Consider the following 24237-nt stretch of genomic DNA (forward strand, 5'->3'; position numbering starts at 1 on the left):
AAAGGCCCTAGGAAGCATGTATCCTTTAGGCAGAAATGCAACTTCAGTGAGAATGTGCGCCAAGTGGCTATCTGGGGCACAGGATTTTAGTTGCAAGCATTCTTGGTGTGTTGAAGGGACAGCAAGAAGTTCATGTGCCTGGACCAAAGTAAAAGGGAGAGAACTAGGAGCTGAAGACAGAGACAGACAGAGACCAGACCATCCGGAGCACATCACCACAGAAATAACATTGGCGCTTATGTTAACTGTGATGGGAACCCATAGAAAAGCTTTGAGAAAAAGGGAGAATTGTATTGTTAAAGGATCACTCTGACTGTTATGTGAAGAATAGATTATAAAGGGAATGACTGGAAGTGCAGATTCTAGTTAGGAGGCTGCTGTACTAGACCAGACGAGGAATGACAAGGGCACAATCAGGATGGGAGCTGGTTGAGATGGGTGGGTGAGATGTAGAAGGATTCAGGATATATTTTGAAAGTAGAGACAACAGGATTTGCTGATGGACTAAAGAAATAATTTAGGGTACATGATAGTAATTAAATGCCTAAAAATAATTCTTCTATTATTCTCTAGCTGGGTAAAAAAAACTTGGATAAGTTGATTAACTTTTAAACTCTGCTATATACTCTTTATCTTTTCATATATTAAAAATCTTAAGCTCCCTGAAGAGGTATATGATTTCATAACCCAGGTTGTACACAAAGTGAACACTCAATAAATATTTGTTTTTAAAAAATGGAAAGAGATTGAACAAGTTGCTGCTTTATATATAAGCTAGACATAAATTCTTCTTTTCAGAACAAAGTCACTTGAACTTATATTTTTTAAAATCTGTTTTCCCCTCTTCGCATTTGTAATAAATGTATGATAGCTGCAAGTGGTGTCATTTTATACTCTTGGGAGTGTGTGTGTGTGTATATATATATATATATATATATACACACATACATATATATGTGTGTATATATGTATGCATATATATATGTATAATTCACACACACACACACACACACTCTCAAATGTCTACAGGAAAAGCTTCCACAAGTGTCTAGGTGTAAATATCACTCTCATAGGTATCTTCCTGAGACAAACTAAGCCACATAGTCCCATCTGCTTGACTATCGTTCAGTCCCTGTGAAAGTCTTTCTAATTGTTGATCTGAATAGGCCTGACATTTTCTTCAGAATGACATACTCAGGAAACCTCATCCCAGTAAGCAGCAAACCAAGGGCTCTATACAGTAGGAAGGTATGCAGAGTGAATCATCAGACCAGATGGGGACTTTTAAATTCTTCAGTCCCATTTCTGACTCTTTTCTAATAAAGATGATGAAGACTTGTAGTCATTAAAATATATACATTATCAATACAGCAATATTCACTTTTAATATCTCTCAAGAGGCCTTTGATGTTGCTAAAATAATGTATAAATTCAGAAAGTGGACCATGATGGTGATAGAGGAGGTCCTCTGCTTCATTCCCAAGAGGATCATCTAATAGTTAACAGAAGAACAATATACCCAGAAAGTCCTGTGGGTTGGTGCAAAGCTAGAACACTTTGGACAACACATACCAACAGAGACAGCAACAGAGAGGAGTCAGAGTCATGTTTCATTGAAAGAGGTAGGTGGGAAAAAAAACACCGGAGACTCTGGTCCAGGGTGGGAGTCATATACATGTGCAGCTGCCAGAACTGGTATGGAAGCACATACCCTTGACTGAGGGGAAGCACACAGACCCGAGTCTCCCTTCTGAAACCCCAGAGAGGAGAGACAGCAGTGGTGCCACGAACATGAGCCGCCTCCTTCCCGGGCACATTTAACAAGTGAATGGACCAGTTCATACCCTTCCCCTATCCTCTGACTCAGCAACTGCAAGATCAAGTATCAGGACATATGGAAGCCAAGAAAGCCAAAAAAACTACAGTCAAATAAAACCAGAGACCCACCTACTAGAAGAGTAAAAGTAGTTCAACTCTCTACTACTGCTACAGATTTTTTTTTTTTAAATAGGGAAATGTGAAGCAGCAAAATGAGCAGACAAGAAAATACATGGATGGCATCTTGAGACTTCAAGAGAATATGATATTACAAAGAGAAAACAATTCTCCAGAATCCAATTACAAAGACACGGAAGATTTATAGATCCCTGTCAGAGAATTCAAAATTGCTATAATGTACCAAAAAAAGAAAAAATCAAAGACATGGATGACAATGCAGAAAAGGACATAAAAATTATACAAAATAAATCAGAAAAGCTAATCAGAGATACACCAAAATTCAGAAAAACTAATGACCTCATGAATTAAAGAAACAGAAGTAAATAAAATAATGAACAGAAAATAGAAATTGAAGCTTTAAATAAGAAAGTAACAGTGCCTAGGGATATAAAGTGCTCAATAATGAGATTAAAAAAAATTCTAGAGAAGACTATGAAAGCAGAATAGACTTAATAGAGGATGAAATCAGACCTTGAAGATAACAAAGCATAAAGGACCTAGGTGGTAGAAGAGGGAGAAGTACAGAGTAAGAAGAAAATGAAGAAATACTTCAGGAATTATACAACTCCATTACAAAGGCAACAAAAACAAAAACACAGGGGTATCACAATCCCATACTTCAAACCATACTACAAAATGATAGTGACCAAAAGAGAATTGTACTGAAATAAAAAAAGAAACACAAATCTATGAGTAAATTGAGAACCCAGAAATAGACCCATACTTATATAGGTAGCTAATTTATGACAAAGGGGAAAGGAAAAGGGAGTGGATAGTATACAATAGAGAAAGGAAATTCTCTTCAACAAATGATGTTTGCAAAACTGCGCAGCTATATGCAAAATAATTAAACAACTACCTCATACCGCACACAAAAATTAACTCAATATGGATTAAAGATTTGACAACGGGAGATTTGGTTGTGTGTGTGCTGTGGTGATGACACCTGAGGTGGAAAACCTGTATTTCCAAAACATAAACAAGGGCATAAACCAATGGTAATTCAATTAAAAAGAACAAGTAGACTTGAGTGTAATATGTGAAACTATAAAGCACATAGAATAAAACACAGGCAAAACACTCCATGGCATTGACTTCAGGGATGTCTTTGAAGCCTTGACTCCAACAGCAAAGGTAACAAAAACAAAAATGAAAAGAAACAAAATGGGACATCAAACTGAAAAGAGTCTGCACAGCAAAAGAAATTATTAAAATTAAAAGAAACCCTCCTGAATGGGAGAAAATATTTGCACACCATACTTCTGAGAAAGAACTAATATCTAAGATTTACAAACAACTCACCGAACTCAACAAAAAGTAGAAGAGGAGAACGGACATTTCTCAAAAAAAAAAAAAAAAAAGTGGCTAACAGGTAACAGGAACATGAAAAGTACTTATCATCAGGGAAATGCAAATCAAAACCGCAATGAGATACCAACTCATGCCTGTGAGAATGGCCTATATATATATATATATATATATATATATATATATATATAAACAAAAACATATATATATAAACAAAAACATATATATATATATATATATATATAAACAAAAACAAAAGCAAAACAAGTATTGAGGATGTAGAGGAAACAGAACACCGTTGGTGGGAATGTGGACTACTCCGACTCCTGTGGAAAACAATATGGAAGTTTCTCAAAACATTTAAAATCGATTTACTGTGTGATTCAATAGATATCTGCCACTCCTAGGTATCTGCCTGAAGAATGCAAAAATGCAAATTTGAATGGTTCTATGCACTCCCATGTGCTCTGCCGCACTACTTACAATTGTCGAGTTATGGAAACAACCTAAGTGTCCAAAGACAGATGAACTGATTAAGAAGATGTGGTATACAAAGGGATACTATTCAACTGTTCAAAAAAAAAAAAAAAAAGGATGAAATAGTGCTATTGCAACAGTATGGATGGGGGGGATTATGCTAAACAATATAATTCAGAAGGAGAAAGATAAATATTGCATCATTTCATTCATACATGGAATATAGAGAAATAAAACAAAGCAGCAGACAAAACTAAAGCAAAATAAACCCTCAAAAAGCTGACCACAGGATTGAGGCTACCAGAGGGGGAATAAATGGGTAGAGAACTAAGCGGGGAAGGGGCTGATAGACTGTGGTGGAAGATTCTGTGTACTTTGTTGAGGGATATGGTGTGGTAACATACATTTGAAGAGATGTTAAGAGGTATAGCTCTCTGAATCATATACAGTGCTGTAGAGCAATACTACCTCAATAAAAAAATAACACAATTAAAAGTATGAATCTGTCCACACTTCCCCCTATTCTGATGCCAAAAAAAAAAAAGCACCTTGGTTAACTACCTTCATTCTAAACATCACTTTTCATGAGTGACAGTCAAGGTTTGAGTCCAGCTCAACAAATCTTATAGGTAACTTCAGTTATGTTTCCTAAACTCTGTCTCTGTTTCCTCCTTTTTAGAATGGAAATGATAATAACATTGTCACCTTGAAATCTTAAGGTGAAGATAAACTCCCTAAGATGTACCTAGAACAGGAACTGGCACTTGTCGGTGCTACATATGTGTTTACTATTCTTATTTCTTTTAATCTCATGAGAATGAGACAAGTTAGTAAATTTTTTATTCTCAGCCAAGCCCCAAACTTCCAAAGTTTAAAACCAATAATAGTTATAGAACACTTGGGAAATAGAGAAAGTTGTAACTTTCTACATTGTTGTTGTTTTTGACCATTCTGATTGAAATAAATTGGAACTTAATAGATCATCTCTATTCCATCAAAACCCAGAGCACACTGCTCACCATGGTCAGTCCTGTGCGAGGATGAAATCTATCACAGTCCACACCTTCCACAGTGAGGTTGTATTGCTTCACAGTCTCGTAGTCTGGCTGTGTGATGAGTTCAATCATTCCAGAGAGAGGATGAATCCAGAATCTTTGTATAACCTGGATGTCTCCACTGATTATTTTGTATTTGACACAGTTAGGTGGATAGTCTTCATCAATAGCAGTCACTCTTCCAACTTTATAGAAAGCTGCCAATAACATTTATTAATATTCATGCTTGCCCTGCAGATACCCTACTTTAGGAAGTCTAACAGCTCTTTGCTTCTCATCCAGTGCTGTAGTTTCTCAAAGGATCAACCTAATTTCTTTTGGACAACGTGTTTGAAAAGCTCGATTACATGATGGAAGGAAATTTATAGTTTTCTGGCACTTTAAACCACATGGGATAAGTCACATTATATGAGATAACAATAAATTTATAATAATTAGCTTACATGAGTTGCATGCTTACTTTCTACCATGCATTATGCTAAGATAATGACATTGATTCTGGAACCCAAAGCCTAGGTTATGAATCTCAGCTCTGCCATTGACTAGATATATAGATACAACTCTTTGGAAAATTCTGTATATTGTTCTGGCCCTCATGTTCTTTATCTGAAAACTAGTAATAGTATCAGTATCTATCATACAGAATTGCTGTGAGGATTAAATGAGTTAAAATACATAATGCAGTTAGAATAGTGACTAGGATATAATAAATGCCATATAAGAATTAATTGATATTTACATTAAATCTTCTCAACAGTCCTATGATCTATGTGCCTATACTGTCTCCATTTACAGATAAGGAAAATACAATCTAGTGTGATAGTAGTGGTAGGAGTCAGGATTCAAATCTGTGACTGCTGAACCCACAGCCCATGTTTTTAAAATCATTTTGCTGTAATCTCGGTGTATAGTTTTCCCAAATAATCTTTTGAAAGATGGGTGTCGTAGTTTGATCACATGAATAGGCCCAAATTCTTTATCTTTCCCATGTTTATTCTCTTCACCACATATCTTTATAGTGCCCTCTCCCGTGACTTCCTTTGGCCAATGGGACATTGTCAAACCTTGTGGCAGAGACCTGGAAAACACATGTGTGATTAGGCTTGCCTTACTCCTATACCTCTTACTGTCCCACAAAAACATGCTGAGGCTGGCCTGTTGCAGGATGGAAAAGGAGTCACAATATCCATTGATCAGACTGAAACTATGTCAGCAAAATGCAGCCAATTTCCAGAGGGACAAACCAGCCAATTCCAGACACATGGGTTAAATAAATGTCTATTATGGTAGTATCCTTTTGGGGAGGGTGGATTTCATTATACCACATACTTATCGGTGATAGATAACTGATTCAGTAGTTTAACCCCTCAATCCTTTCTCACTGAGTTATAAATTCTAGGGAAGCTACCTAACCTCCTCCACTCAGTAGAAACGACCATACAAATGGCTACACTTCCCAACTTGTGGATAGGATATTTGGTTGTTCATAATCAAGAAAAAAATTACAATGAAGAAACCCCTTCAGGTGATATCCCCCACCACCTCCAACCTCCCAAGATCGCTTTCTCTGTTTCCACATTATTTGATTCTGATAATGTGTTATTAAGCAGACAATGAACACAACTCCTAATACCAAGAACAGAAAACACATTTGTGAAAAAGAACATAATGTTTCATTTTAACAAATCCAGCACATAAAAAGTCCATTCTATTGCAAATGTAAAGGTATCATTATTAAGAGAAAGTTATCACAAGTCTACATAAAATAGATTAAGAGTAAGATTGCCATCGTTCTCATATAGTCCTGGGCAAGGATGGTATCATTTTCACATTTAACACCTGGTTAAGTATAATAGGAAGCTTATTCTGTAGGTGTAAAATTAATCTTTCAATGAAATGAAAAGCTATCTCAAGCATCTTTAGCTAAAGTTTAAAATAATTATAAAGCTCTGCAACTCTGCCAAGCTTCCTCATCAGAACCTATTGGAAATGAAACATGTTTTCCCTTGTGACTTGCAACCCAGCATGATTTCATTTTCATCTAAATCATTTTGATAAAGAAATTTCTTGCCTAAGCCTAGCTGCCTCCAGAAGGTTTTTGTCTATGAGAGATTCAGTTACTCCTCGGATAACATCACAATTTTTTTTTTATTTTAAAGATATGGATTCCTATAATTTTGTAGGGGAAAAAACTTCATGTAGTCCTCAAGGCACACTGACATCTTCTGAGCTAATCAACACAGCATGAAAAAAAGTCTTCACATTAATGGATTCTTTTTTAATATACTTGAGGTCTACAGGCTAAATGTTTGATATTCTGTAGAGAGTTTGTTTTCAGAGTAGCATTAACTTTTCAATTTCTTCCTTTCAAGAAAATTGCCACTGGGTCGTGAAGTTTTTGTCTTCTATGATGGGTATCCACTAAAAAAAAAATAATCCCTAATTTCATTTGGCTTGTGTACACTGCTAGGGAGAAACAGAGCTGGTTAAAAAAAAAGAAAAAGTTCTGGCACATTGTAGGCACTCAGTAAATGTTAGAAGCTATTATTATTGGCAATGTTGTGCTGGCTATTTTTTTAATAAGTTTTTTTTTAAAGATTTATTATTTATGCATACAAGAACTGGAATACAGGCCAGAGGTGCAGGGGGTGAGAAGACCCACCAGAGACATAGTGGGGAGCAGGACAGGCAGAATGACTGAAATACACTGCTGAGGGGAGCAGCGGGTGAGATAGGAGAGGTCTACTGTGCCATGTGGGTAGCTCCCTGGTCAGCCGGGGATTGATCTCATGCTGCAGAGGCTGCAGATAGCTTCACAGTGCTGTGCTTAACCCCTTGCACCACCAGGAGGCCTTGTGCTGGCTGTTGGTAATAGGTCATGTACTTAACATTCATATAATTGTGAATTAACCTTCATCTCAACTCTGACATAGTGAACCATAATCTCCATTTCACAGATGAGAACTTGAAGGCACACAGGTTACATGACTGGCCTAAGGGCATTTGGCTAATAATGACAGAGACAAAAATTGACTCCAACATTCATGGTTTTCTGCTAAATCACATTTCTATGTGTGAATCAGCACACATAGGAAAGATCCACTTATCTCTTTGTATGAATTCTCACAATTTGTTTTCAGACTTCTAATGATCTAAGTCACCAAAAGTCATCCAAGAAAAGCAACCTGGAATACTAAACAGAGAACTGGGCCAGAAATGTGGATGTCTGCAATTAGCCATGAACTGCCATTCACTAGCTTTATGACCCAATTCTCTCTCCAGCCCCAGTTTTCTCACAGTAAAATAAAAAGGTTAGATCTTTCCAGCCCTCCCAAATCAACAGGGCTATAATTCAAAATTCTAAATCCTTTTCCTCAACCATTATGCTTGAGCCAGAAGGTATTAAAATATGCTTAAGAAAACATAGAAGTGTTTTATATTTTAATGCATTTTATCTTCAAAACATAAAATGTACAAATAGAAAATTAATTCATGGGATGCTTTCATTGATTTTTTGCCTAACTTGCCTATCCCTAGTCATCCTATGATTGCAATTGGCAAGAGAAAGTAATTCAAACATAAATCTTAATGTTTTCCTTGTTAAAGAAAAAGGTACACATGAAACAATGTCAGAGTTCCACTAGTCATTAATGATGGAATGGCTTCTTTGCTAACTGGATAATGATGTTCATTACCAGAATATTTCCATACTTTTTGTGACTCACAGTAATAGCTTCAGACCCAACAGACTTTCATATTTAATCTGCATTATTAACATTTTCTCTAGCATTTTCTTAAGTTCAAATAATCAAAAAAAAAAAAAAAAGAATCAAGGCCCAATATGTAATATTTACCTCTTTACATGGTGTAAATACTGCCACTGCTGCTAATGTTAAGCTATCAATGTAATTACACTAACTTGGAAAAAGGTAGTAACACATCATTATGTATATAGAATTTTACCATGAAGATCCAATCTAAATAAATAATCTCAAATATGTAGGATAGGTAGTGGTAAAATAGTAATGTAAAAAAGAAGTGCTAAGATTTGAGCATTTTGTTTTTAATATAATGCATATAACTAAATTTATATTATTTTATTTTTAGGGACTGTTATAAATGATCACATCATAAAATTTATTAAATTTTCACCATTGGCTCTTGTAAATTCAGTATGATTTGAATCCAGCACACAACTGTGTCCTTCGATCCCTTCAGGTATCCAAGTAAAGCATGGAACAACCATCACCCAGAGATGCCAAGGAAGGCATGCACATGTTCCTCTCTTGGATGGTAGGAAACACAGTAATACCTCTGTTGTCCCTTCCAAATCTAATGTTCCTTGGTTTATGCTAATATATCCTTATTCATATATAACTCATGGTTGAGACAGGTACCTGACCAAGATCTAGACTCTACCTGAAATATAAGCCCAGAGATTGACAGAATTTAAAGTGCCTGAGTGATGGCCACATTGTCCTTACCTTCTTTAGACTTCAGAAGCCAGAGGAAAGAATAGGAAAATAAAATTAAGATCTTGTGTACTAGTCAAAAGTCCCAGATCTCATATCAGATTTCACAAGAGGCTTTGGGGAACCATGAGGATGATATACTGAGGGCATCGCCAATGAAAACTAATTCTGAAGGTCTGGCGCTCCATAAAGTGCCCTCACCTGCTTGTGTTTTGTCAACATATGTCTTTTTTCCACTGTTCACTCATTTGAGACCCAGTAGGCATTTCCTTGCTTGCATGGAAATAAAAAAAGGTTGTGCATGCTGGATCACCACAGAAGCAAGAGCTCTCTTACCTCCTGATGTTTCTGGAACAGAGAATGAATAGTGTGTATCTTCAAAAACAGGGCTGAAATCATTGACAGGAGCAATCTCTATGATGACTGTCACAGTTACTGCAAAATTGAACGGTGAGTGAATGCTTTGTTGTGGTGGTGATTTTCTTCTACAAACAAGTGAAGTGTGCTCATAGGAATAGACTTAGTGGAGGATTTTGAAACTATAATGGGATTCTTTCAGCACCCAAATGATCCGTTTCCGGATTCTCTCTCTCAAGGAACATAAATGAATTTCTCAGGCCAGCCAAAGCAATTAGTCAAAGATATGTAATACACTATATGCCATATTTTATTTTATATAATGGTGATACATATGTATATATGTGGTATATAAATGTACAATTGTGTACTTTACACAAGATAACTTGTTATGTTTGTCATGAATACAATCTCTTCCATTAACAAGTTTGTTGGAGTGTCACCCATACCAGCATATAACATTCTACATTCTGCTTCTAATATGTATCCTAGGAGACTTGGAAAACCCACATTCAAAGATTGACTTTGAAACTTGTTTTGTAACCTAGAACAAACTCAACCTCTCAGTCCCAGCTTCATCATCAACAAAAAAAGGAATCACATTTATTTCAATCTCTCTACACAAGTACGTATAGGAAGACAAAATGAGATGATGCCCCAAAAGTCTTTTTCACCTTAGGAAAGGCTGAGTGAAGAATAATAATTACATTTCATTCATCTCAGCCAAACACTTGTATATTGTGTTTTATAGAAGAGGAATTCTGTATTTCAGAATAATAAGCTCAAATGATCATATGAGAAAGTTATCAAAAAAGAAAGAATTTGATGATCAAACATAAAAGCCAGCATACTGAAAGCAGAGAAACTTTGTATAATAAAAATAAAATAGTAATTAACATTTGCTACACAAGGCACAGACTCAGCGTTAATATTATTGTCCCCATTTTGCAGATGAGAAAACTGAGGTTCACAGAGTTCAAATCTTTGTCAAAGATCATAAAATTAGTAAGTCACTGGACCAAGTTGTATGTCCCAAAACTCCCAAAATGTCTCCTCTGAGATGCTAACATGTCAAATGCAAAATGTTTAAACAAGGATAAAAAGGTTTCTGTAAAGCAAATCTTCTTAGGATTTCTGAGAAATCATTACATATTTTGATCTCTAACTATACATTGAACCCAAAACTTATTTCACAAGGAAATTCTATGTTAGTGTATTATTTATTAGAAATGTTCTGAAGAATGCTTTATATTATCTTTCTTGAAAAATCTATGTCACGTATGTCAAACAAGAAAATTTATCTGGGCTCTATAAAGCTGTTACTTAAGAGAATTCATGGCAGTTTTTACATTTTGATATATTTTATTATAAATAAGGGGCCTTTAGCTTGCATTGGCATCTGAAAGATATCCGTGACCCCTAGGAAAAGTTAAGAAGCATTGTTCTGTGGACACAGGTAATTTATGTGAAAGTCCCCATAGTTCCTTCAATAAATTCCTTTTATGTGCTACAAGAGCAGGTGCTGTTTATAGTTTTGCCATACTATGATTTTTATTGCATCCCTAAAGACTGAAAATTGTGCTAATGAGTTGGCCTATAAAAATAGAGTGAACCACATGTGGGGTGTTACACGCATCCTTTATGAGCAGTTGCAATGAATATGTTGGAGTGTGAGAATCAGAGAGGAGGTGGATTTATTACTGTGAGAGATTTTTTTCTTTCCATCTTAGAAAAAAGACTCAAATCTGGTGAAAGGAATGGATTCCTTTTAGATTAGTTAGGCCATCAGAGTGAATAGCTGCTAGATAAAGCTTTCTTCCCAGAAGGTCAGTTGGGTTATGTAACAAGCTGTTGCATGAAACAATGACACTCCACCAGTGGGGAGAAAAGAAAACACAAGAACACTTTGGGCCTACTGTTTCCGACAGATCACCACAGTCTACAAATAAATTGTTGGGTGACTCCAGTCTACAAATCACCTTTGAAAACTTAGTCTCCTATCAGTGAGTCAAAAGGGATTTGAAGATTTCTAGGTCTTTTGCTTAAAATTCAGCTTTAAGTTTCCTTTCCTTGCAAATGCAAAGACACATACCCTCACTCCACCCTTCTATATCCAGGACAAAGGACTTTTTCCTACTGCTTCTGATGCAACCTCAGTCTTTCTCAATTCAATGACCCAAGTAACTACCATTTGGCACAAAAGATAAAACTCAAATGTCATTGATATTCTAGGCTCTCCCTACAAACATTGACATTCTACTAGTAAACTTATGTTCTCCACCCAGACACCCACATTTTCTTGGATAGCTTTGTTCCCAATCACCTGCTAGATTACTTATGATCTTATTATCCAGCTGCAACAGACACTTAATAATAAATGTATCCAGAAATTTCTATGAATCCTTTTTTTCACAAATACCTCTACAACAACAAATTCACTCTTAAAATATAGTAACGTAATTTAACATGGAAATGAACTCTTGCAGCATTTCGTGTGTGTTTTTACTTGTTAAACAATAAACAGAGAAGCAGGTGTTGCGTGATTGGCTAAACTCACTCACTAGCGGGCACCCTGCTCGGACTCCACAGCACACAATTCAAATCCGTGCCTCAGGATGTTTTAAAATTAGCAAAAACCTGACTATTAAATCCACACATGCCAAGAGATTTATGATCATGCAATCTGGGGGGACTTAATCTCAAAGCACCAAAGACATATTCTTGCATAGGCTCATCCAAAATGATAGGATTGTTATGAGAGAAACAAATGCCAGAGAGAGGTGGCCACTCTGCACTTTCATGAAACAATGAGCTATGTATCTTGGCAAGTGTCCCCTGGCTTGGGCTGATAATGGTTCTACCCATATGATGTAAATCACTCAAAATACAGAAAACCACCCAATTACCTTTTTGTTTGGATTACATGTTATCTGATTCTTTCCAGATAAGAGATGTCTGGCATTATGAAATCTGTGGGCTGACTGTTAGTTCCAAAATTCATATGTTGAAAACTATTTCCCCAATGTGATGGAGTGGGGGCTGGCAATGAACTTTGGGAAGTAGTTTATAAAGGTGGAGCCCTCATGAATCAGATTAGAGTCCTTATAAAAGAGATCTCAGAGGGTTCCCTTGTGCCTACTGCCATTTGAAGCAGTGAGAAAAGGACATCTATAATCCAGAAAGCAGGCTTCCTTATCAGACACTGAATCTGCTGGTACCTTGACTTTGGATTTTCCAGTCTCCAGGACTGTGAGAAATAAGTTTCTGTTTATAAGACACCCAGTCTGTGGTATTTTGTTATAGCAACCTGATACAGACTAAAGCATTAAACATAAAGTTACTGAAGTCCCAAGCATAAGGTTTGGCTCCATACATCCTAACTACTCCTAGCTCTAAGGATCTCTCATCAAAGATGCATTTGTATGGCTAGAACTATAGTATACTTAATGCTGAGCACTAATTGTGTATTGCCTAAGAGTTGTCTGTTGCTAAGAGATGATAAAGTCTTCCCAGGTAGATTGAAAACTTCCAACACAAGTCTACCTAGTTCTCCTCTTCCTCCCTTGCCTCACTTAACCAAACTGTCCCAAAGATAATGTATCTTTATATTTTAGAATCTAAGGCAAAGAGACTGAGGAAAAGGCTTTTTGTTCCTTGAAAATGTTATCAAGCTTACCTGTATGGGAGGGATGTAAGTCATCATATACTGAAACTGTCATTTCATAGATGTGTCCAACAGCAACAATCTCTGGGTTTTCATAATCCAATTCTTTGGCAACCTTATAGAACAATATTACATCAGGGAAATATTTTTCAAAGGCCTGGCCTTTTTTTTTTTTTTTTTTTTTTGCTTAACTAATTTTTTTTATATTTTATATAATTCTTACATCATTTTTCATTTTTTTCACAATGTATGCATTTTCATTTTGGTTATATTCCCCGTACAATTGCACCTCCCTTATTTTGACCCTAATCCTTCCTCTCCCTGCCAACCTGTAGTGTATCTCTGGTTTATAGTTGCTTGTTGATTTTGATTTTTGCTTTGTATTAATTAGTCTTTTTCCTGGTCCCTTATTTAGGTTTTCTAAATTCCTGCTATGAGTGAGACCATCTGGTAGTTTTCTTTTTCTTTCTGACTTATTTTGCTGAGCATGATCCATCTATGTTGCTGCAAACTGCATGTGTTTATCTTCCTTGATTGCTGAGTAATATTCCATTGTGTATATGTACCACATCTTCTTGATCCAGTCATCTGTTTTTGGGCATTTGGGTTGTTTCCAAAGCTTAGCTATTGTAAATAGTGCTGCTATAAACATAGGGGTGCAGGTGCCCTTTGGAATTAATGTTTCTGTGTCCTTTGGGTAAATACCTAGGATTGGAATTGCTGGATCATATGGAAGCTCTATCATTAGTAGGTTGAAGAATCTCCACACAGCTCTCAATAGTGGTTGGACCAGTTTGCACTCCCACCAACAGTGCAGGAGAGTTCCTTTTTCTCCACAATCTCGGCAACATTTGTTGTTGCTAGTTTTTTAAATATGTGCCATTCTCACTGGTGTAAGATGGTATCTCATTGTAGTTTTGATTTGCATTTCCCTGATTACAAGTGATGTTGAACATTTTTTTCATATGCCTGTTAGGCCTGGCTTTTTTAAATATAAATATTTTCAGTAATAAAAGTGTAAGGTCACATTCATTTAATAAAAATGGCATCAGAAAACATCTGTGACTGGTTAGAGACTGACATAGAGAAGGAAGCATCTCTGATCTCCTTCCAGAGCAACTTATTTTTGGACAGAACATAGTAGAAGCAGCATGCGTCATATCCTCTCATTACATGCTAATTGTGTGACCTTAGGGAAAATATTTATAAAAATGAAATATTTTGAAAGTGCTTTGTGAAGCATAAAGCACTATAATAAATGTAGGTATTCCTATTATGTCATTGATCATTTAAAAATATTTATTGAGTACTAAATAAAGACCAGGTATAGGGTAAAACTATAGGTATTAGGGATATAACAATAAACAGTATGATTCCACACAGAGACTTGAGGACAATCCTAACATAATAGTATTGGCATGAATCATAGTTGGCAATAATTAAAATCAGTCAACATGACACCAAGTGTATCCTTCATTCATTAAAGTACAGAGTACCCACTTAATGGGTACATTGAAGTACATCCTAGCTACATTGAAGTACCCATTGTGTATCACACCATAAGAGGTGTTGTTACACAAAAATGAAGCACTCAGAAATAAATGTAAAACTACAGATTAATAAAAAAAAAAGACCAGGAATGAAAGTTGTTTTCATAGAGTTCACTAAGTTTTTAATGTGAACTCATAGCAGGGAGAATTTAGCCAGATATGGTAGTAAAAGAAAGCTTGTAGAAACAAGTGACATTTAGGATAACTAAGAAAATATGGAAATTAATTAGAGTAGGGTAAAGGGTTATGGGAGTTACTCAGAAATAGAGCAAGCATATGCAAAGGGCCAAATGTTAGTTAGCATCGTGTTTACAAAACTTTCATCTTTATCCAAACTCCATTTTTAAATATGACAGTTTGGCATTTCATTTCCAAATGAACATCAGCCTAGGAAACCTCTTGGCTCAATGTCTAAACTTCCAAAACTCACTTCAGATGCAACGGCTCAGCTTGTAGTTCGTGGAGATTGTCAAGAAAATTTGGGGTCAAGACTAAAGGAAGAGAGAGACCCTCAGTGGTGTTCTCAGCCATATCTTCTAGCAGAGGGAAAGTTATTGGTGATGTTTGGGTTTAGGAACAATGATGCCAACCTAACAGGGATGGGTAATAAAAAAATAAAGAAATAAAGACCAAAGGAAATTAGAAGAGATTTCTTCTAAGAAGAATCCCATCTTGAGAAGGGGGAAAAAACCTTACTCTGCCCATCCTGTGCCAATGGAAAGTTAATAGCTTCAAGAGGGTGAAGAGAGGAAGAACTTACCTCCCCCTCCCACAAAGGAGAACGAGCCATCTTGTACATGTATTCATACAGACTTATCTCCGAGGAAATCAGAGTGCTTTTTAGCCTCTGATTCATTTACCCAACTAAATAGGAAGTAACTTATTTTGTGTTCACTACAAGAGGAGAAAATGATGACTGGCAGCAGGACAACGAAGATACTCGGCCAAATACCTTCCAGTGAGACAGCAGAAGAGGCCCCAGACTCTGCCCAATCAGAGCTTCTCTTGCTGAATCTACCAGCATCAAACCAACTGTGCCCATGAAATGACTTCATCCAGTTGGGAAAATTCCCTGGATGTACAGTAACATGTGCTCACCTGGATGAAGTTTTCAGCATTTGGCATTTGCAAAAAGAGTTGTCCAGAACCAATTGGCCCCGAGCCTGGAGCGTAATGGATGGTATCAGGAGGCTCATCAATGTCGTGACATAAGAGTTTTGCAACTACTGTATCTTTTGCAATCACCTCGTTGCCTGTGTACCTATTTCATTTTTTTGAGGAGAAAAAATACTTTAGATGGATAGGGTTGTGGTTTTTTAATGTAATGTTTTCCCCATAAATATCTACTATTTTGAACAATGCATATTTGTGACTGCCCTATTTATCTTGGTACAGGCAGTCCAGTTTTGGAGCACCATCTGGAAAACCACTTCCCAAAAAAATGTACTATGAATTTAATAAGACTAGCCTCATTTTCTAGGAGTATTTCTTTTCTTTACCCAACCTGGGGCTGGTTTAGAAATCTCTTAAGGATATCATCTCAATGGACAAGACCTGAGTGGGAATCAGATTATTCTTTGAAATTGTTCCAACCTAGAGCTCCTGTATTATGTGTTCAAGAGGAATAAATCCTACCTTTCTATAGTCACAGAACCTTCCTTCCATCTCTCTGTATTCACCCAAATCTTTACTGGAATATCTCTGCCCCAAGCATTCATTCTTAAACCTTTAACCTCTAAATTCTATTCATTTTTCAAAGACTAGCATAGATTTCATTCCTTCAAGAAGCTCTCCTGATTACTTCATCCCCACATGTTCTCCTGCTTAACAATTAAAGCCCACCACATATAACTTAATTTGAAATCATCTTTTCTTTTTTAACTGTTGCTGTAGATCATCTTATCACCCTGGCAATTTATAGGTTCCTTACAGCAAATAGGCATAGCAAATTCTCCTCCTGTCACCTCTAGGGTTGAGAGCACTGGGTGCAGCATGTGGTAGGTGTGTGGTCATTTAACTAAGATCCTCTTGAGGAAAGAAGAAAAATGATGGAGAAGAAAGCAAATAACATTTACTGAATGAATGCCAAACTCCATACTGAACAAATTGCAAGCCTTGTTGTATTTGATTTTTATAACAATACTATGAGGTAGATGCAATTATCATCTCCATTTGAAAGGTAGGGTAATTGGAACTGAAGACACATGGGCAGTAATTAAAGCAGACTAGGTGTTATTTGTCATTCAATAATCAGAATATCTAGGAACAAAACTTAGGAAATCTGAGGGCAAGGACTCTTGTCCTCTGTACAGTTTAGAGATTGAAGGAAGAAGGGAGACATCTAAGAATGATGGAGAATGATTTCCAAATAATAAAAATTGCCTTACTGACAGAAATACAACTTCATAATCCCTTGTCCAGATTCCAAATTCAGAAACTCAGAATTTTCTCATAATTTGTGAGGCCCAAGCCTGATCTAACCTTAAATTTCTGATATAGGTACTACCTGAATTGTCAAATCTTTCTTTACACCTTTTACTGTAAGTATACATATGTTTTGTTGCAGAGATATTTATGGATTGGAATATGCAGTACTTGCATAAGATGTGGTATACATGCTATGATACCTTTCTATAATTAAAAAAAGCATTTATCCTGAAATACCTCCAGGCCAAGGGTTTCCAATAGGAGTTATGGAGCTGTGGTAAATAACATTTATGAAACTCATACCATATGCTTAGCTCTGAGCTAAGAATATTACATAAATAATCCCATTTATTCTCTATAACCACCCTATAGAGTAAATATGACTATTATCTCACTTTATAAAGGAAAAAACCTGGAAATCAGAGGGTATAAACAAATTACCCAAGATTGGTCAACTAGTAAGTGATAAAACCAGGATTCCAAGCCAAGTCTGTGACTCCAAAACAAAAGCTTTTAACCACTTTCTGTTAGATCTGGGACCCAGCTTTCGGTCCAGGTCTCTTCTGAGGACTGGGATATGAAACTAAACAAGAGTCAATGAAATAATCAACCTCATGTCCAGTTGAGCATAAATACAGCAGCACCTGTGTTCTCCACTCACTTGAATTCTTAACCCTGCCCATGGTTGCAGCTCACCTAATCAGATAGTGATCACAGAAAGGTGGGTTGTCATTAATGCCATGGATATGGGCAGTCACTGCAATTGTGGCACATCGCTGGTCATGGTCACAAGCCTTAATGGAGAAGGGCTGCACACGAGCAAAGCCAGCTCTCTCCACATCAAGGCGGCCAGTAGAAACCACAGTTCCGTGCTCTGGAACAAAATAGCACATCTTGCTGCAAATTGACCCATGCTGTCATTTTCAAAATTATATTTTTATGCAGCAATAAAAGAGATAAAATGTGAATTGTGCCCCTTTCATTAGAATTAATGAACTGATTAAAATATAAACACCACGTTTATTGTTTGTCACCAAAAATACGCTCATTTAATCATGTTAGCTCATAGCAAAAACAAAATTGTTTTTGGCTTAGGAGAACAAGGAAAATTTTCTAGAAGAGGAGGCCCTTATTTTAGACCTTGAAGGATATGTAGGATAAGGAATTGTAGTGTGTGGGAGATCATTCCCAGCAGAGAGAACATCATATATGAAAAAGATAATGACTCATTGGACTCTTTCTACCCAATCCATCCATTCATTCAACAAACATTTATGCAAGACCAAAGTATGTGCCAGGAACTGTGCTGAGTACTGTATATACTGCAATGTAGTCCCTGCCTTTGTGGAATATACCATCCGGTCTGGGACACAAACCACTAAACAAGGGTAAAAAAGGAAAGTAATTCCAATAGACATCTCATTAAGGAAATGAAAATTGTCATGTGATAAAAATGTCTAATGGTTGGGTCCTAAAAAATGCAAGAACAGAGGTCCTGAAGCAGGAAGCCTGCTCAGCTGGCTGTAGTGTAATGGACAAGGGAAGAAAGGAACAGGATGAAGCTGCAAAGAGAGACAAAGGTTGATGAAAATAGGATCTTGGCAGTGAGTAAGAAGTCTGGGTTACATTCCAAGTGCAAAGGAAAATCACAGGAGGATTTTACATAGGGGAGGATCATGATCCAATTTGACTTTTTTCTTTTTAATTCATTCTAGCTGTTCTGTTTAGACTAGTGGAGGGAGTAAGTGTGAAAGCAGAAGCCCAGTTAAGACATCTGTGCAGTAATTCAGGTAAGAGCAGACAGTGGCTGTCTCAGTTGGGGCTGCCTCAGAAGCAGAGCCTGAGATGAAGATTTGAGCGCATGTAGTTTATCTCTGGAAGCGATTCAGGGCAATGATGGGGTGGGGAGAGTGAGAGTAGAAAAACAGGGCTTTTTATTGTTGTTCATGAGTGAACAAAAAAGCAATAAAAAGCGCATTATCAAGTAAGTTTCCACTGTGGGCAACTTGAGCTTAATAGCACTTAGAAGTCTGGAATTCATAGCAAAACCACGCACTCAAAATTGCCCCTCTGCCAGCGGCAAGAAGCTACAGTTTTTATATACCAATTCTCTTCAGTCATTAGTTAAACTGTGGCGGAGGGTGGTATTTTCCCAACATGTGGGACACTGACAGCATCTACTACAATGGCTTAACCCACAGCTGTGCCACATTTCTACTCTTATCAATCCAGAAGAAGCCTTGTATACCACATGATCTATTCCACCCCAAGTCTCAGATGCAGCTCATTGGACAAGAAGTGAGTGACTCACTCCTGAAAGTCCAATCATATTCCCTCTCACAGAAGTTCTCAGACTCAGAGAAAAGAGTGATTTAGATGTTAGCTGAATGGGGAAGGTCGTGTAAAATAAGAGCTAAGGCAACCATGAGAAGCCTCCTATTGGCTTATGAGTGAACAAAGAACTGGGTCTTACAGAGAGTTATTCAACAGATGTTTAATCAGCATTTACTATGTGCTTCTTGTAGAGGTTCTGAAAATGTAGACACTCCAATATTTTCCTTCTAGAAACTCAATCTTTTTTTTTTCTTCTTTTCTTCCCAGTGTATCTTCTTTTATTTTTTTATAATAAATTTTATTTTTATATTCCCCATACAATTGCAACCCCCTTATTTTGACCCCAATCCCTCCCCTCCCACCCTCTACCCCCCATAGAGTGTCTCTGGTTCATAGTTTTTTGTTGATTTTGATTTTCACTTTCTTATGGTTATTCATTTTCCTGGTCCCTTATTTAAGTTTTCTAGATTCCTGCTATGAGTGAGACCATCCGGTATTTTAGAAACTCAATCTTGCCCAGGTGACATAAACACATAATAATAGCATGTAAAAGATATAATTTGCTGAGAACAGTTCTCAACCCACCTTTGCCAACTGCAAAGTAAATATTCTGTGGATCTAATTTAAAGGTTAAATCTCCCAAGTTATCTTCATCAGTTGCCTGGCATTTTCCAATTGTCTGCCCAACTGGAATTTCTTCATCCAGTGTGATGTTGACTTTATGGTGTAGAGTTGAGTTCACAGAAGTAACAGCCAAAACAGCATTTTCAATACTGAATAAACTTGTTTCAACAGAAAAGACAATTAGAGTGGCATTTGCTGGTGAGTATTTTTTGGACCCATTTATGATGATGAAAGGTTCGGAGACTAGAGGTAGTTTTGTTCAAAGTACAAATTCCGGCAATGGTTTAACAGCTAACCCATTGACAGTGCATTTTTCTACACTTCAGACACAATGCTAACATTTTTCAGGTTTGCTCATTTACTACTCATTGCATTCCCAGGAAATAGGCACCATGTTTGTTGCCATTTTACACATGTGGAAACTAAGATTTTGAAAATGAAGTAACTTCTGCAGGGAAACAGCAAGTGGCCAAGAGGTTTTGATCCCAAGTCTATCTGGCACTGGAGACTGTATTCTTGACCATTGTGCTGTTATCCCTCTATTATAAGAACCAATTTTTTTTTAATTTATTGACAACTAATGTGGTTTAATAAACTCCCTGGTGATAATTTTAACCAGAATTTTCCTTTAGGGAAATAGTGACAGACAATCCAGTACATCATATTAAGAACATTTGCAATCATAATACCTTAGTCTATTGCAATTTCAATACGTTTTATACTTTAAAACTATCTTTATGTTTAAGAAAGTCTTTTCATTGGAATCTTATATTTTATGTGATTAATAACATCTTACCTGTTTATTTTCCCTTGGTGGGGCAGGGAGAGAGGGAGAGAACCATTTCATTCTAATGCAAATTTCACTCATGAATTTCAGAGACTACATTTTTATATTCAACTTTGAAGGCCATTTTAGAGAATATGTTTTAGTTCCTTACCTGCAGGTAAGTATGGGGTTCTTGTTATTGACATTGATGAGGAAAATCCTTAGATTCCCAACAGCAAACAGTCCTCCAGGATCAACCACTTTAACAACTAATAAGAAACTGAAAGTGCAGCCACAAGAAAGACAGTCATGATTTTTGTAGTAACTAACAGAATTTTACAAAAATAGAAGCAATTGGGTTTAACTGACCAATTAAAACAATTGGTTAGTTTAGTTAGAATGTCAGTCAAACAGTTACTCTTAGTTAGAAATAATTGTTATGAACCAATTTAGTCAAATCTTCTGAAAGGACAGCAGAAGCAGAAAAGTCTGTTAGTCCCCTTCAATAATAAAAATGCAAAAGGAATTCCTTAGCATGGTAGAGCACACAAAGCTATGGGTATGAATTCTTACCCTGAGAAGCTGATTTTTCAATATTACAAACTGGCAAAAGCAAAGAAGGTGTAAGAACAACTCAAAACAACTTCATGACCATGGGGGAATGATAAGGTGGTTAGATGATTAAAATGTTTTTATGTCAAAAGAGGTGTTTATGTGTCTGAGGAATGATGGAGCTTGAAATGGGGAAACTGAACGTAGCCTAAAGAAATATGAATGTTGGGCCTCCCCGGTGGCGCTGTGGTTGAGCGCTGGGTTGCGAAGCTTCCCGCAACATCTGCAGCACCAGTTCGATCCCCAGCCGCCGGGTGAGGGTCCCACATGGCACGCAGACCTCTCCTGCCGCCTGCTGCTCCCCTCAGCAGGGGTACTTCATCTGCCTGTTCTGCACTCCACTCTGGCTCTGGTGAATTCTCTCACCCTCCTGTGCGTGTGACTGTACCCAGTGCTTGTATAAATAAATAAATAAATCTTTAAAAAATATATGAATATTTATATCCATAACCAACCATCCAGATTTGCCTGGGACTGGCCAGTTTTAACCCTAAAGTCCCAAACACATCCCAAAAACTTATCAGTCCCAGGCAAACTGGAATAGCTTGTCAATCTTTCAGGGGAAAAAAATATTTAAATTAAATAATTGAGACCAAAATTACTGTTTTTGTTATCCTGAAAATTAAACCAGCTCCCATTTTCCTCTTATTCCAAAACATTTCCTACAAGATGACTATTTATGAGCTAACTCTTGATGAAAATCACAAAGCCAATCCACTTTTAAAAATAACGGCATTTCTTTAATCATTCTGGAAAGTCTTAACTCCAAGAATGAAGGAATGGGTTCTGGGCGGGATCAGCAAGCCCAAATACCTCAAAGTACTCTTGGTCTAGCTGCACGCTGGAGTTGACTGCAGAAGAATAAGAAAGAAATGAACCTTTTGAATGCTTTCATCAGGATTTAAACAAGAGATTTCATGCCTCTATATCTCCTTTGAAGGGAGAGAATTCATAAGAAGTAATGAGGCATTCTAAAATTTTTTTTATTCTCACTTAAAGTTCGACTCAGTGACCCTAGAAGCTCTGAAGTCAAGAAAACTAAGGAATGATGTGTTCGCCACAGAACTTTAGGTTAGAACCCACTGCAAAACTTTAACCAAATAATTATTTATTCAAATTCTTCAAACAAAACTCCAGTTTTTCCATGTCAACTCCACTGATTTCAAAAATATTGAGAAAAGGAAAAGTTTTCATTTTCTCTTGTAAAGAAAAAGCTAATTTTTAGAACTCTCATGAATGACCTTATTCCCTTCGAATGGGAATAATCCTCTTTGCATGAGGTATATCAGGTCAAAGAAAAAAAGAGGAAGCTGTGATGGCTATTACCCATTATTCCCAGAGTTACTTTTGAGATCAGATAAATATAGGCAGAGGGATTTTGAAGTAAGAGAATTAAGATTTTGTTTATTTCTGCTAATATGTATATAAAGATAACACAAGTTTAGGTGTACTCTTCACAGATGTGTTTTCATAAACTCAGTAGAAAAGAATACATCCCATTTTGACCTGAATCCATTTTACAGAAGATTCTAAGGCTTGGGATATATCCATCCTCAACTTTCATAATCAGGAAAATTCTCCTTATGTGATTCAGGAGCAGGCTGATTGGAATGGTTTAAAGGTCCATTTCCCTTTCTTGTAAAACACTTTGATGCAGAACATATAACTGAAAGGATGGTCATAAAACCCATTATAAAAATAGAAATAGTAACTATGAAACAATAGCTACCCATTTGGCAGATGTGGAGGAAATGAGGAGAAAATGTCAGTCCATTAACTTCCGAAGTTGCTAGATTACCCTGTGAATGAATACTGGGCCCCAGCCACTCGGAGAAGTCCATACCCACTTCCACTGCAGGTCACAACAGCACCACTGAGATCATTTGGCTACTTGATTCTCAAGAAAGCTGATGATGCAGAGAAGAGTCAAAATGGCCACATCTCGTACCTAAACCAGCAATTGTACGATTACAGTTTAGGTGGTGATTTCATATTTAAGAAATATGAAGCCTCTTCATTGGGAAGTGCATTAAAGTCATATGAGAGCAAGTATGCAAGTATTCTCAAACAGGGAAATATGAACCAAAGGATAGACATTTCAAGTGAATGAAAAGCCAGGTGCAGTATTTACCTTCTAGCTTTACGCTCAAAATCAAAAACTGCTGCTGTAGAAATTGTTCCAGTGCTGTCGATTGTGAAGCCAGAGCCCTCCGGGTAAAGGAAGTACTGTTTATTGGACAGTAAAGAAAAAGCAAAATAGGGCGATTCACCAACTGGTTTCCTGGCACAATGATGTGTACCTCCACAAACAGACCTGTGATCTCCTGTGCTCTGGGTTACCCCAGTCCTGCCCTCCACTTCCACCAGCAGTGCTCATTATGTCTGCCAATAACTATGATTTTATTCCATTCAATTAATCTCAGGCCATACAACCTGCCCTGAAATATGAAAACTAAATTTTTCTAATCTCTTCCATTTGGTATGTTACCCAAATGTTTCTCACTTACAACACTCTACCAAACCTAAAATTAAATAAAGCAGAATTACATTTAGAGAAACATGCTGTTTAATGAGAACTGAGGGATTATTTTGT

General features: G+C 36.8%; 1 protein-coding gene across 1 annotated transcript in view; it reads right to left on the reverse strand.

The window, feature by feature from the left end:
• Positions 1–24237, reverse strand: part of LOC119237600 (cadherin-related family member 3-like) — a 43182-nt gene that overhangs the window by 3187 nt on the left and 15758 nt on the right. Inside the window, exons 4-10 of the mRNA XM_037501578.1 lie at positions 23776–23870; positions 21205–21312; positions 20228–20424; positions 18005–18182; positions 15980–16142; positions 13344–13446; positions 4803–5035 (exon numbers count right to left, since the gene is read on the reverse strand). Of these exons, the coding sequence (XP_037357475.1) occupies positions 4803–5035; positions 13344–13446; positions 15980–16142; positions 18005–18182; positions 20228–20424; positions 21205–21312; positions 23776–23870 (1077 nt within the window). The remainder of the gene's footprint in view (positions 1–4802; positions 5036–13343; positions 13447–15979; positions 16143–18004; positions 18183–20227; positions 20425–21204; positions 21313–23775; positions 23871–24237) is intronic.

The sequence above is a fragment of the Talpa occidentalis genome, unplaced genomic scaffold (genome assembly GCF_014898055.3).
Source record: "Talpa occidentalis isolate TD23 unplaced genomic scaffold, MPIMG_talOcc4v2.1 talOcc4.10, whole genome shotgun sequence".
NCBI classification, from domain to species: domain Eukaryota; kingdom Metazoa; phylum Chordata; class Mammalia; order Eulipotyphla; family Talpidae; genus Talpa; species Talpa occidentalis.